Raw genomic sequence first — 15,331 nt, 5'->3', positions numbered from 1 at the left:
GACTGGAAAACATCTTGCAGCTGAGAACTTACTGAACGATATAATTTACTTTAGTCTTTTATATACTGACCAAAATTACCTAGGTGTATGCAAATCTTTAAAATAATGCATCGGATTTGTGCTTCAGTTATGTTTTTGCTGTTCTCTGAATACATTGTGGGCAGAATCAGAGAAGTTCATCATGAAACAGCAGACACACAATGTGTTAACATGCCTTTTAACCAGCTTTTTAAAATGTATTTATTTCCTTTGCTTCCTCCAGTAGATCATCAGGTCCCATGGGCTCTAATAAGGAATTGTTTGACTCACCACTAGAACAATTTCCAGGAGAGATTATGGAATTTGCACACTGAAAGAAATTAAGTTATTTAATTCAGTCATTTCTCATTCTCAGAAGATTTGAAGGAGTAAACAAGGAATAAATACCTCTCAAATGTATCCACATTGGCGTCACTGTGGTTACATCAAGAACGAATTTGGCCTGAGATCTGTTATAAGTTATCTTCTACTACAGAAGTGCCTTCTCCATTTAGATAACTATTTATAAACATTAGAAAAGCAGGAAAATGAGGACAGGAGTATAAAAATGAAGGGTCAGCTTTCTTCTGAGCTCTATTACAACTCTTGCTCTGGAGGGTCTTTAGTTTTCAATGTTATTTCTTGTGTTTGTTTTGTTTTGTTTTCAAGCTGTAAAAAGAGCAGAAAATCTTCTTACCCACAGAGCTACCATGAAACCTAAATCATTACCATTTGTAAATGCTTTTGAGAGAAGTTAATGTATGTGCAATGGAATTTAACATAAGTTCTGAAATTAGCAGTCACATAGCCCTTGAGGTTGGTTGCTATTTTCAGTTGTTCAACGCCTGTCTGTTTTGTTTAGTCTATTTATCCTTTAAGAAGCAAGTCCAAATTCTTGCACATGTCATTGATTAGGCAGCTGTTCACCTCAGGTTTGCTCTGAGTAAGTCTCATTGAAAATCCTATTTAGCTATTTTTTAAGTTCAAAGCACAGCCCCACAGTGAGAGACTGTTTCAAGGCTTATATCCCATTTTAGTCCCACTGTAGTACTGTTGTGAGATTTGTTAAAAACTATCAAATCAAGGAAATGTTTTTTGTTGTTGTTGTTTGCTTTTGTTTTTCCATTTGTGTCAGAGCAGATTTGAAATCCTGAATTTATTTCTGGGAAACGTTAATGCTCAGAAGACCTGCTACCAAATCCTCTTAATTTCTTCTCCCATACAGCCCCATCCTCTCTCTGTTTCCAAAGGAATACAAACTCCAAAACACCAAAAAGACATAACAAGAAAATTTTTATTTTCTCTGTGTCCATGGCAATGAGTGAATCCCATTGATCTTTACAGATGTCTTCTTCATAGGCCCATAAATATTACAATGGGCCAAATATCAACTGCTCTACATGTGTGGCAAAAGTAGCAATGGACTCTTATACAGCTTGGAAAGAATCTTTGCTTACAGCCGTAGTCGAAAGCCAGGGTTCATTGTGAGGCATGTTAATAATTGTGAAAAATTAGCATGCACATATGTTTTGAATAAAAAGTTTAGAGACCTATATTTCTACCCAGCTCCTCCACTAAAACAGACAAGAATAGTCTTAGTTAATACTGTTAACTGAAACACTTCGAAAAGATAGGAAACAGTTTGTAGTGCTCCATCCTGTTGCCCTTAGTTAATCATTAGTTTTAGGCAGGTTGTATGTGCGAAAGAGATGAACCATTTGGGCAGGATCTGACAGAAGAAGGTAAGGCTTTATAGAAGAACGCAACTTTCTGGCTCTTATTCCTTTGTTTTCTTCTCAAACTTTGTCTAACTGTGTAGCCAGTATTTTTCCTAACTTTTTCCCAGAAATGACTTTGATCCTAGTGATTTAAGGATTAAGATTAATAGCACTGTGATGTACACAAAGCCTTCTAGGCACCAGTGGAATAGGCTGTCTTTTCCCCTCTCTCTCAGCTTAGAAAATTAATGGAAGACAGAGTTGATAAAGACAACTGCATTATCTCTGCTTCTCCTAAGAAAGGAGGGAAGTGAGTCAGGATGGCGTGGTGGTAGGGCAGGGCAATGATAACCATTTTGGCTGCCACCAGCAATAAAAGGAACGAGGGGTACCAGCTGCTGCCAGGCAAGGCTGCCTCCAGCAGTAACCCATGATCTCACATTACACATGCCCTGAGTGATGCCAGATCATCCACAGCTGGTGAGCTTGGCACTGGGTCAGGTTTTGGCAGCTTGGAAGTGTCATTCTGTACTCCAGCAGCACTGGAATAAAATCTCCTAATTTTCTGACTAATTTCACAAAGTTTTTCTGCCTCCAGAATAGCAAAATGGTGACTCTCACAGATGAATAACCAATCCCTTTTAAAGGAATTTAAATAAAACCTCTCAATTTCCCAGATAATTGGTTTTTTACTCCCCTGTATAATTAGATGAAGAAATGTTCCAAAGATTTTGCCAAACGGAAGTTTCCCTTTAAAATGCTCCAAAGCTCACCTAAGGCCAATTGGTTGGCAGCACTTAAAGGATTTTTGAGATTTTCTTGGATGAGGTTTTCTTGGCTGGTAACAATGCAAGAAAAGTAACAAACATGAACTTAGAATAAATATCCTGAGATCAAAAGAAATAAACAGCTTTAGATGAAGAAAATAGTTTTATATCTTTCCCATTATAGATAACATAGAATAACAGATAGAATCATAGAATATACTGGTTGGAAGGGACCCACAAGAATTATCAAGTCCAATAGCTTCTGGCATTTAAAGGCTGATCTTTGCCATGTATAAAATGTTCAAAGAATAATAATAATAATTTGGCATTAGCCTTTCCTGTTTAGATGTATTTCACAGGAGATCATAGATGGAGACAAGACATAGACAAGACCTTTCACTGTCATGAGGACAGTAGTTCAAATGGATGAATTGCTGGACAAATGAAGAGATCTTGGTTTTCTTTTCTCCTCTGAGACAGATCACGGTCTAACGGTGGTTAGTGTGTGTATTTGTATGTACTTGTTTCCCTGTGTAAATAGTAGGAATAAGGATAGAGTTCTGATTTATAATTTGTGTAGCTTGCTCCTAAGATATATCAAGAAAGTGAATCAAACTGCTTAAGTAATGCAGAACAGCCAAAGCAGGTGAAAACTTCCCTGATGAACACGGGAGAAAAAAAAAAAAAAAAAAAAAAGACTAGCTTCTAGTTCTGAAAAACACAATTTAGGTTTGGCAAATGCAAGGCATATGCACCTCAACTCTTGCAAGCTAAAGCCTGCCATCTTCATCTCATTGTTTTCTGCTTCTGTGCTATAAGACCCACTGTTATAGTCAAAGAAAGCCCATTCTTTCTGTTTATTTCACTTCTAGTTCTTAATACAGTCTAGAATTAACTTGATAGATAAAAAGTGAAGTATCTCAAATCATTTTCTTCCGATGTTTTGTTTCATAAATTAAGCCAACATTTTTTATAAGTTATTTGAAAACAGTGTTTCACTCAGGAATTTTTAGGTCTCTGTAAAGATCATCCTGTAAAACAACTAACTTTACTGATAATGACATACCAGTAGAAAATATTATCATAGTTTATACAGTTATCACTATATAAACAATAGATTTAAAATAGTCAAAAAAGAGATTGTAAATATTAAAACAAAACAAAGAAATGTTAAAAAAAAAAAAAAAGATTTAAAATGAAACAGTGTTGCATTTATGCCAGGAGCAGCAGTTATCTAGAGAAAGGCAATGGAAAATGTTAATGTGGGCAAACTGCGGGTAGGCGTGACCACAGTTTATTTTTCTTCCTATGCAGCCCTAGTGGAGTGACTCGGACGATAAGTGTGGAATTCTTATGCTCTGAATACAGATTTTTAAAGCCTAAGATTAGGCTTTCTCTTGATGCCTGTTCTAATCAGTAGCAGAAAACAAGAAAACAGGCATTCCAGAGGACAATTTATCTTAGAAACCCTACAGCAGTGCCCTCTGGAGGTGTCTGGTTTTTTTTGTTTTGTTTTGTTTTGTTTTCATGTGCTATAAAAGAGGTGTAGAAGAACTTAGCTCATATTTACGTATTTAACATTTATATTTTGAAGGCAAATGAATGCCATGATAGACAAAACAAGGTGCTTCTTGCTACAGCACCAGGAAAATTTGAATAAAGGTAGAAATTCTTAGTGTAATAGCTGGTCTGGGTGGCATATGCTGTATCAGTAAACATTGTTCAAATAATGCCAGGAGCTATGAGAAATAGTAACTGGGAAGGGGAAAAAATGTTTTTCTCTGCTGGGCTTCCCCAGCAAAGCTTTTTCTGGGCTTTTTCTTGTACTATGTCTTTCAATCCTGCTTTGTATGTAAGACATTTTAAGGAAGGAATGACTTTATGTATTTATTTATTTTTTTTTTACTTGCAAGTGATCAAGTATTTTCTTTTCCAACATAGGATATCTTCTGTTAGTATTTTTTTCCCTCCTTTGTAGCTTTTTCTGGAATTTCCATTGTTTTTTATTTTCTACTTTCTTATGTCCTGGGCTTTCAAAAAGAAACTGTTGAATCTGACTGTTATGATTTTTCTGCCTAAATTGAAACACCTGCAGAGACACCATTTCTGCAATAGGAGCTCCTATAAGGTAATTCTACTTTGAAATGTCAATCACTTTTGGAAATCCAGGTCTCATACCCAGGCCTTGCTTAAACTTTTATTTATTTTGGTATTTACCTAGATTTATGAAAGAACAGGAAGCACCTATCTCATATTCCCCCTCTCTCTGAAGGGCTTTATATGTAGTATGCCCTTTAAAAGTTATTGTGCATCACATAATTCGGTTTAATATACTGGCTTGTAATATTATGTTTTCTTTGATATTACTTTTCTGAAGGCAATATGACCTTGAATTTGACATTTTAAACTAATAAATGAGAAAAAGAGCTGAAACTAAAACTGAACATTGTAAGCCAAATGGATTGAATTTCACCTCAAGCCTTCATTTCCATACATGAAAAAAATATAAAAATATCACATTTATGTATTTACATTTTTTTCTTAATATTCCAAGGAAACAAATTTTATGCAAATGTGTTATCTATTACCTTTTGTCTGTGTATTGGCCCATTAACCCCTTTGCCCATTGTCTTGTCATTTCTTTTTTCACACCCTCACTTCAGCCAACAATTTTAAGGTCTCTGAATAAATCAGCAATACTTGTCAGAGAAGTAGTAGTGTCAGAGCTGCAAATTCCTATATGTTTTGTGAAAATGGTGTGCTGATTACAAGGAAGATGTCAAAATGAGTATTTTCACAGAGAGGGGCCAGGTAAGACCGACTTAACAATTTCAAGAGGACTGAATGATTTCACAGAGATTTAGTCCACAGACCTTGCCATCCAAAAACACATCCCTGCATTTGCACCTTCTCCTGCCAAAAATATATGTCAGAAATGAGCAGTTGTGTTCCACTAGGGAAAGAATGAGGAAATGGGAGGGTGTTGCAGATACAATAAAGAGCATGTAACTATATAGAATGTGAATGAGAGTATTGCAGAAGAGGCACCATGAGGTGATAGGACACAGATGTATGGAAGAAGAACAGTTTGCACACAGTCCTGGTGACAGTGACTCCATGTTGGCTGAAGATAGCAGGCAGCCAATTTAAAGCAAGGTCCTTTCCTTGAAACTGGAGAAGTTTAGCCACGGGACTGCCTGAAATCTGTTGTTATATCTAGCCACTGTCAAAACTGGGACTGTAAAGAGCTCTTGACAGAGGTGAGGAAGAAGATAAAGAAAGCCAAGCTATTTTCAGAAGAGCTCTTCGATGACTGGATGACTGGAATGGTTTTAGTGCTAGGCATAATCTTAAAATTACATCTGAAGACTGGAAAATGATAAAAAAAAAACACATAGTTTTCTCCTTGCTATGAAATTTGGCTTTTCTCTTGTAGAGCTGTTCCTTTTCAGTTGTTGCCAAGTGAGGTCCATCCTTAGGAATGTGAAGTATCACCATGAGTTTCAATAATATTGAATTGCAGCTTATCTTTCATGAGCTTCATATGAAATTTATATAAAATACATATTGTTCTTCAGCTGAAATCAGAACCCCACTTTTTCAATATTTAACAGTCACAACAGAAGGTGAACACTGCCACAAGGAGCTTACAGTTAAACACTTTTTTCCTCACACTTTTACAAACAGAAGCTTGAGATAAAGATGTGGGGATTGACCAAGTGGTTTTCCATAAGCAGCCGTTGTGGTTTACCTGTGGTTCGAGTTGCTTGGGAAGTATATAGCTATGCTGGCACCATTCACAGCCTGCAGTAACATGTTTCAGCCCTCAGCTAGACTTCTGCACTCAGGGTAGGAAGGTGGCTAAGGCTGCGTTGCTACTGGTCAGCTCTGTGCCCAGAAGGCTATTGGTTCATGTCTAATCCAAAAGACCACATAGACCCTACGGGGAATATAAGCTTTAGCTATTCAATAGGCAGATATTTAGGATAACAGTTCTTATACTCATTCTACTGAATGTAATCAGTGGAGAGAAGGAAGTACACTTACAGAGCAATTCATCACCACTGCCATGTTAAAATGGGGTTATCCCTATCTGAAAAGTGTCTGTCCATGGACTACAGAAGAAACTTCGCTTAGCTGAGTAAGGTTAAATAGGTAAGTCTTAGCCATCTGAAATTAAATCAGTCCTGACTAATTCTGTAGTCAAATTAACTACTTTGTGTTTCCTCAAAAGTCATTGACAAATGGGCCTCCCAAAGGATGAGACATCCGACTGGAGAGAAGGTAGCTAGCTAATTAAGAAGAAACACTCTTCTGCTCATGCTATGAAGAGGGTTTAAGTAGCTTCCCTAGGTCAGATGCCAAGCTTTGCATCACTTCAGCTAGCTGAGATGAATTGAACAAAGTTTAAGGAACATTTCCTTTCCTTTCCTTTCCTTTCCTTTCCTTTCCTTTCCTTTCCTTTCCTTTCCTTTCCTTTCCTTTCCTTTCCTTTCCTTTCCTTTCCTTTCCTTTCCTTTCCTTTCCTTTCCTTTCCTTTCCTTTCCTTTCCTTTCCTTTCCTTTCCTTTCCTTTCCTTTCCTTTCCTTTCCTTTCCTTTCCTTTCCTTTCCTTTCCTTTCCTTTCCTTTCCTTTCCTTTCCTTTCCTTTCCTTTCCTTTCCTTTCCTTTCCTTTCCTTTCCTTTCCTTTCCTTTCCTTTCCTTTCCTTTCCTTTCCTTTCCTTTCCTTTCCTTTCCTTTCCTTTCCTTTCCTTTCCTTTCCTTTCCTTTCCTTTCCTTTCCTTTCCTTTCCTTTCCTTTCCTTTCCTTTCCTTTCCTTTCCTTTCCTTTCCTTTCCTTTCCTTTCCTTTCCTTTCCTTTCCTTTCCTTTCCTTTCCTTTCCTTTCTCTGGCACACATTAAATCTTTTTTCTTTAAAATTATTTGCTGATATTCTTTATTCCTAACATGCTAAGAACCAGGAAAATTGCCCTTGTGAAGATGCACCTCCCTCTTACAGTGTCTAAGGCACCTTTTTCAAAGTGAGCTTTTGTATCCCTACATCACATGGCAAAGGAGACATACCATCAGTGCCAGTGGAGAACCCTGCTGTGCAGTTTCACACTCAAGTCACATTGATTTCCATGGGCAGATTTCACCCAGCAGGAGCTTGTGTCTGTACCGTGGTTTATAAATGTAAGGGGATTGTCCACACTGTCTTGTATTACATTTATTTTTTTTTTGTTATTGTTTTCTTTGCTTTTCTAAATTGTTGGTTTCAAATACAAATTTTCCAGACAGGATCAGGCAACTTTCTTAATGAATTCTTTCTAATCTTCATCACTCATCTCTTTTAATAACTTGGGCAAATTATTTGAGTACTCTTTGCTTCCATCCCTTCTCTTCCAATGTCAGCACATCAGTCTTTTCTAGCACAACAAACTTATAGCCTTTTAAATGGGGCTATATTTTAGCTATGCATGGTAATATGACAATAACAAACATCTAGTATAACTGAATTTGATACATAGTGCTATGAAATATTTATTCATTGTCTTCCCGATCTTTTGTGCAGTATGAGGATTTCTGCACATTTCTCTAGGTTGGTTTGCAGTATCTATTGCTACCCCAGTGTTTAGAAGACAACTGATATTAAAGTAATAATAAAAAATAAGAAAGGTTTCCCTGTTTCTACCAAATCCATTTAATTTAAGTGAGCAAGGCTAGCAGGTAGTTATCAGAAGATTTTATTAGCCACTTTGATTGTTTCTAACACCTCTTGTAAGCAAATGTCTCATTACCATGGATATTTACACATGCTTTACTTTTGTACAGATTGCCATTCATCGGTGAACTATAAACCTATTACTAGGCATCTTCAGATTTAGAAGGTAAATACAGTTTCTCCTGTGTGGACAAACAGTAGCTATCAAAGACAGTAAAATCTAATAGTGCTCAATTTGATCTTGATTTCCATCTTTAGTACACCGACTGTGCCACTGAACTTTTCAAAAGACCGTCTTCATGCCTTTTGGAGATATTCAATTCAATCACAGTATTCATAAAATGAGATCCTCATCTGGTGATGGAAACAACCTAGCATAGGAGTGGAAGAAAGGGATAAGTAGAGGGAAATGTAAAGTTTTAATTTTTTTCCCAACTCCTGTGGTGATTTAATGACCAATTTTTTAGTAATATTCTGGTGGGTCTGAAAAAGCTGAAAGACTTTTAGATAATAGGATCAGAATGTTACATGGTCGTTAATTTATTTTATGTAATCTGATGCTACATCCTTTAATTTGAAAGAAGGATTATCAAATGCTTATAATATGGAATCAGTATAACGTTGTTTGACACTGACCTAATTCTTCAAACGCTGTACAACTCATAACTGTCCTATTTACCACACATGGTAGTATCTGGCTTATATTTTGTGAGATAACATAGGACTTGATTCCCTGCCCCTGAAGCTGATAGAAAAAATATACAAAGCCCAGTCCTGTGAAAATACATCCTCCATTGATGTCTATCTCATACTATCACACAAGCTGATAAAGCCCACGCTGTGTAAAGCAGTTGATCACCCAGCCCTCATTATACTGTACTTCTCCTAGTCTGAAAGTATGACACTTTGAAGTATTATCTGCTTTTATTGAAGATCTTATTTTCCCTGGCACATAGTCAAAGGGAAAGTATATCAACAGAAAATCACTTAGAAAAGTGTGGCACTTGCAGCTTTTAACAGTTGATAAGATTATGTGCTTGATTTCAACATCAAATGCAAAGAAATCGTGGGGATATTTAGATTTAGTCTTTCTTTACTTTCCTGCTGAGGTAGAAGATGATCCCCATTTGAGATTCCTTCACTAAGTCATTATTTGTACATTAGTGGGAAATTTGAGAGATATTTCTGAGTTTTTCTGTATACTGTATAAGTTTTTAGGTTTATGAGCTACTAAGATGGTGACTTCAGGTTTACCAAATTGCAGGAGTCATGCATAGAAAGCTGCTTCTTGAAAACCAGTCATAATTTGTCATGTTTCTGATGCATAAACCTGACTTCTTCCCATGTCCTAAAAGACGAAACCTCCCATCCCCAACCTCATCACCTCCTATTTCTGCATGCTTCTTGTTCTGGCTGTGTTTTGATTTTATGTCAAGTATGTCCATGCTTTGTTTCTGGTAAGATTAAAACCTACATGTGTGAGCAGGTAGGAAACAGTGGGAAGCTTTCACCTAGTTCCTGACGTAAGGAATAGAGAGCCGAAATAGAGCCAGATCTATATAATGACTGGAAATTTGAAATAGAAATGTTCAGGTTAGAAATACAAGGCACAATCTTGTAATAAGAGGTCAGTTATTCACCACTCAGTTCCTTAATTCAAGGCTTGCTCCCTCGATGGTTGTTAAGGGCCTGATTCTGCCTTTAGCAAGAAATCACTACATGTAAAATTGTGTTTGATATTTTGAGTTTATATGCTCCAGAGCAGAGTGCTGAAAAAACAGTGAATGATGTTATGATGGGTCATTACTAATGGAGTAATTTTTAATTCTAAACCCAATATTTTCCTGAGAGAATGAACAACATGGAAGAGATTAACTTCTGTCACATATCCACAAAAAGCAGTTTTAGGAGGAAGCAGAATATGTTTTTCAGTTTCCAGTCACCTTCCTGAGTCAAATTCCCCAAAGCGCCATTATCCAACCTTTGACAAAGATTAGAGTCTGCAGAAATTCACAGACTTGAAATTGAAAATAGGATCCACAAAAAAAAAAAAAAAACACTTTAGATTTATAGATTTAACAAAACACTGTTGAAAGACAGCTAAAAGGTGGTAGATTTCGTGCTCAAGAGAAAATTCATTCCTGACATACACTGGAGTGATTTAATTGGGACTAGGAAACAACATTTTTTTGCTAGGTTAGAGTCTGTCCATTATAGTACCATACAACTATATCATACTTATGCTTTCCTTACCAGTACAAATTATTCTTTTCCAGGGAAAACTTAGAAAATAATATTTATCATTCTAACCAAGTACACATTTGAGGATAGAAGAAGAACCAACAATAAACTATTATGATTGTTAAAAAAAAAAAAAAAGAAAAAAGGAGGATTTGTACCATAATGTGTCTTTTGTTCCCCTCTCTTCTATAGGTTGCCCAGGAATGTGGGACAATATTACATGCTGGAAACCTGCAAGTGTGGGTGAAATTGTCTTTGTCAAGTGTCCTGCACTGTTCAGATTTATCATCTCTGAAGACGGTAAAGTATTTTCTCCATGTTCTTTGCTTCTGCGTGGCCAGCATGACTATAAAATCTGACTTAACTGCTCAATATAAAGGGAAAACAAAACTCTCAGTGACCTAGGGTTGGTTGAGTTTCTATTCAAAAGCACGCAGTAGAAAAATGGGATATGTGTGTGTAGATGTGTGTGCATGTTTGGGATCTGGGGGAGAGATGTGTGGAAAAAAATCTTCACAGATTATATATCAATAAAATATCACCAAGTCTAATTGTTAAAGGGGATGTTCTGCCCTTGGGTCTCCACAGAGATCAAAGAGGCCTGACACCATGTGAAGGTCTTGGATAACTAGTCATCTCAATTCAAATTTATTTTAGAAAATAACTAGAACTCAGACCTGGGTTCTGCTCATGCTTAAGGAGAACACAGGCTTGAAATGATCAATGCAAGGAGCTACCCTCTTGGAGGCCCAGTGAAAGTTCAGTGAGAATTAAAAATTCCTGAAGAGATGCAGAAGCTCCATCATGTCTTTTTGTGGTCTGTAGAAATGAGAAGTCAGCATCCTACTGCCCCTTGCAACTGGCACCAGCAACCAAGTAAGCAAACAAAAGTAAATAAAAGATTGGAAACTTGCCCCGGCTGCAATGTGGTGAAATGAAATATTTCTGCTTCCAGCATGCATTGCTTCCTGTCAGAGTTGTCCCTCATCTTGCAGAATGTACTGCTTATGGCCAGCCAGGCTGGTTCCTTTTTCTCTTTTCTCTCTTTTCCCAACTACTTTAGGCTTGAACCAAAAGCCCCATGAACTCATGCTTGATAACCAAACCCTAACAGACACTTGGCTTCAATCCAGATACAACCCAGCCCCTGCTGCCCAACTAGGTGCTATTAATATGAGAACCTATGTTATCAGTAGCAATAGTATTTACTTATTATTAATATTATTTAGTGTGCTTTAATGGTGAGTGAGTCTGTTCAAGCTACTGTTTGTGCGATACCAAAACCCCCTTATCTTTTCTTATATATGTATATCTCATCTTTTCTATAGATATATAAGTATATATATATTCACATATATATATATTAACTTTGAAATACTTGAAAATTTGCTGAGTAAAAATGAGAGGGTATGGAGAGGAGGAAACACTATTAAGATGTTCACAGCAGGTTTATAGATTTATTAGATGATCTCTTGAAATTTTTTTATTTTTTTCATGATGCAATGAAATGAGCTTCCCAGGTGAATGACTGAGGGTGGCAAAGTCCTCCTATCAGAGTTAGCTAACAACAAGCCTTTGTTGGTAATTAACAGTTTTTTCCATCTCCCCCCAGCACCCATCTAGCCTAGCATGGATCACTTAATTAGCACTTCCCATTGAAGTAAAGGTTCACCATTTTCCCTCTGGGATCCTTCTTCCCAAAGATTATTTTGCCAATGAACTATTCATATCTAATGTTGAGTACAAAATTCACCTTCTCAGTGTTGCTACATGCAGAACATGATTTTGGGGAGACAGTTAATGTTTCATACACAGCTCCAGGACTGCAGAAATGCCCACCTTTAAATACAACCATTTGAACTCATCTAGACACAGAAGAAAATGTCAATACTCTTGTGAAACTGAGAGGAATTTAAGAGTGATCACCACCTCACTAAAAATACACATATGAAATTCAAATGCCTTCTCTAGATTAGTTCACTGGACTCCATCTTTAATTAATGGAAAGAAAATAAGAGAAAAAGACCAACAGAAGACAATATATGTCATTTCAAGAAACATGAGGTAAATCACCCTTTGGAGATATCTCATTATTCAGCAAGTACTAAAGACAACTCACATAAACAAGGCACCTAATTTTTGAAGGGAGAAAGATAAGTCCCTCTTTAAATTATAAGATAGAAAAATAAAGTTATTACTATAATATTATGTGCTTCAATTATTAGCAAAGATAATTAAACATAATTTTTACTGCTGCAATATTGGTCCAGTATTGATTCAGTGGGTACAATGACACTTACTGAACCGTCATAGTCAACCATAACAGAAAAAAAATAACACACAAGTATTCATGAGGTTTTGTATCTAGCATGGGAAAGGAAATATTCTTCCATCCTTCAGGGTTGTTTTTTTGTTTGTTTGTTTTTTTACTTCTTCATAATTTTGTCATCGATTTTTGTCATTCAACCTGACTGTCAAACCAGTTCTGGTCGTCCTTTGAGCAGGATACACATTCAGCCAAAAGTTTTTGCAATCCAGTTATCAGTGATGTTTGCAGCCTGCAGACAAAATACGTTTATGTTGTTTATTGTGCATCAACAGATGGCTGATCTGCTGTTATCTTCTGATATAACTGCAGGAGGCCTGCTGCTCAAGGCAGTACCTCTCCAAATTTCTGTTAGGACCCCTCCTTTCTGGTGGCTTTTAATCTGCTTCCCCCCATATCCTCAAGATAAGCATGGTAACATAGGCAGAAATTTTCAAATTTTCTTCTCTCCCTCTCTTTGTCTCCTTTTTATTTTTTTATTTTTTTTTTATTGAATGCTCAGATATTACTAGTTTGATTGTATGGAGAGTGATGCCATGTGCATCTACAGTCTAGGAAATCTTAGGCAATCTCTGACAATCTGTCAACAAACCTCTGCAGCAGACCTTTTCACTGCTCTTTTTTATTTCAAGGAATATCTCAAATGCTCCTCATTTTATCCCCCACAAAAATAGTGCCTTCTCAAATTTATTGATGAAATTTCTTTTCTATGGTGCCCTCGTTTCTGAAGTAATTATGGCACTCTCAGCGCTTCTGAGAAACCATCTAGTCTGTCTCCCTCCTCAAAGTCAGGGCCAGCTCAGTGTTATCTATTCCATTATTCCATCACATAACTAACCTTTTAAATGGAAAATCTTCTCCTATATTTATAAAACATATATATATATATATATTTTTTTTTGGAAAAGTAATATACATTTTAGAAAAATAAAAATACTTCTTTATATAAAAATGAAATGCTCTACCATAACAAAAAACTGTAAATTAAATGTCTGAAATAATATTTTTAAATATTTGCCTCGGATTTACAGCCTGGTTTGTATATTGTACTTCACATTTGGCCTCTAACAGGGCGATAGTATGACCCTAAGGGAAGAGTAGTCAGTCCAGTGTAAATATATGTCCTTCTTTCTTTATCTCCTTAAGGGACCAGTAATAAAAGTGACAGCTGTTACCGCTTCTAGTGGTGGGTTTGAGGGTTTTTGGACATCTGTTCAGTAGGAGCAAAACCGAGATTCATAATTCATTATATAAACAAATAAACATTTAATCTGGAGTAGTTTGAAACCTCTGCAGGCCTGACTGGATTTGCACTAGTGACCCCAAGGTGGAAATATCTACATCCGTAGTCACTCTCTTGGGTGAATCAGCATGGGTTTTCAGTATCATTACTGCTAATTTTAATTAACCAAGTATATTTGCTTCAAGGAGGGTTTAATGAAAAAAGTCACATTTTATGAAGGTTCCTTAAATAAAGGATTATTAGATAACTAAAATGTTTCTAAGACATGGCTAATCACATTTTATAGATTGTTATAGTATTCTCTGGCTGCTTCTGTGTTTCTAGATTATGTAAGTGAGCTAGGCACTGCCAATAAAATTTGTTAATAGCATACTCATTCTTAATACAACAACGTTTTCATATGACCAAAAATATTTTTTTTACATTTTTACAAACAGTAGCAATAACTTTAATTTATACATTAAAAATATTTGTCTTATGAAGCCCCAAAGCACCTGTAGTTACAGTTGCTTGGATGACAGCAGGGAAACCATATGGGGAAATATTAATTTTAAAGAGTGGAAGGAATTTAATTCATTTGGGTTTGGATATTAAAAGTTATTTGTGTATGTCTGAACAGGTCATATGGATTTCTGGTTCAATGAATGGAAAGCAATAGGTACTTGTAGATGTTTCCTCTGACCTATCTCAAATGCTTATCTTGAGATGAATGAAGCCACTGGAGAAGTCTGTTTGTTTGATGAATTTCAGAAAGGAATTTGGCTGTCTTGACTTGGATGTCTGATTTCCACATGCAGTAAAAAGAAAAAGAAATGGAGTCTAAAAATAAAAATTAACTAATCTAATTCCATCATCCATAGAGATGCTTTGTTGAAAAATGATTCAGAGGATCTAATTAAAAATACCATCTCTTGCTGTTCAGAATTTGAAAATATACTCTGCTCTCACCTTCATTGTAATTGGACTGAGCAGTAACATTTGAACTGCTGTTAACATCATATAGAAATCCCAATGTTAAAATCTTTTGCAAATCTCATGTGTATAGTTCCTTGTAAAATTTTATTTCACCTCTCTGCTCCCCTAAAATCATCAGAATTTTTCATTTCATTTCAGATGCAGATTGTGAACAAAAAGATCATTCTCAAAATCTCTCCACCTGAAAAAGGCACAATGGCTCCTCAGTTTTTTTTAAGCTAGTAGGTTACGGATTTACAGTGGGTTTTGTTCTGGAGGATTCCTAAATATTGATGTTTGGTTGATTGGTTTGTTATCTTTTTCATCTTCCAAATTCATTTCTTCTATCAATTCACAATTT

General features: G+C 36.2%; 1 protein-coding gene across 16 annotated transcripts in view; it reads left to right on the top strand.

Moving 5' to 3' along the window:
• ADCYAP1R1 (ADCYAP receptor type I) overlaps positions 1-15,331 on the top strand; it is a 345,195-nt gene that overhangs the window by 276,551 nt on the left and 53,313 nt on the right. For 15 of the 16 annotated variants that reach the window (XM_080579596.1, XM_080579593.1, XM_080579592.1 and 12 more), the window contains one exon: positions 10,640-10,747. In XM_080579596.1, coding sequence (XP_080435722.1) covers positions 10,640-10,747 — 108 coding nt within the window. Of the gene's footprint in view, positions 1-8,316; positions 8,373-10,639; positions 10,748-15,331 lie in introns of all 16 variants that reach the window. The other variant, XM_080579591.1, reaches the window with a different exon arrangement.

This window comes from Anser brachyrhynchus, assembly GCF_964034855.1.
Source record: "Anser brachyrhynchus genome assembly, chromosome: 2".
NCBI lineage: Eukaryota > Metazoa > Chordata > Aves > Anseriformes > Anatidae > Anser > Anser brachyrhynchus.
This window is presented reverse-complemented; position numbering and strand designations above follow the sequence as displayed.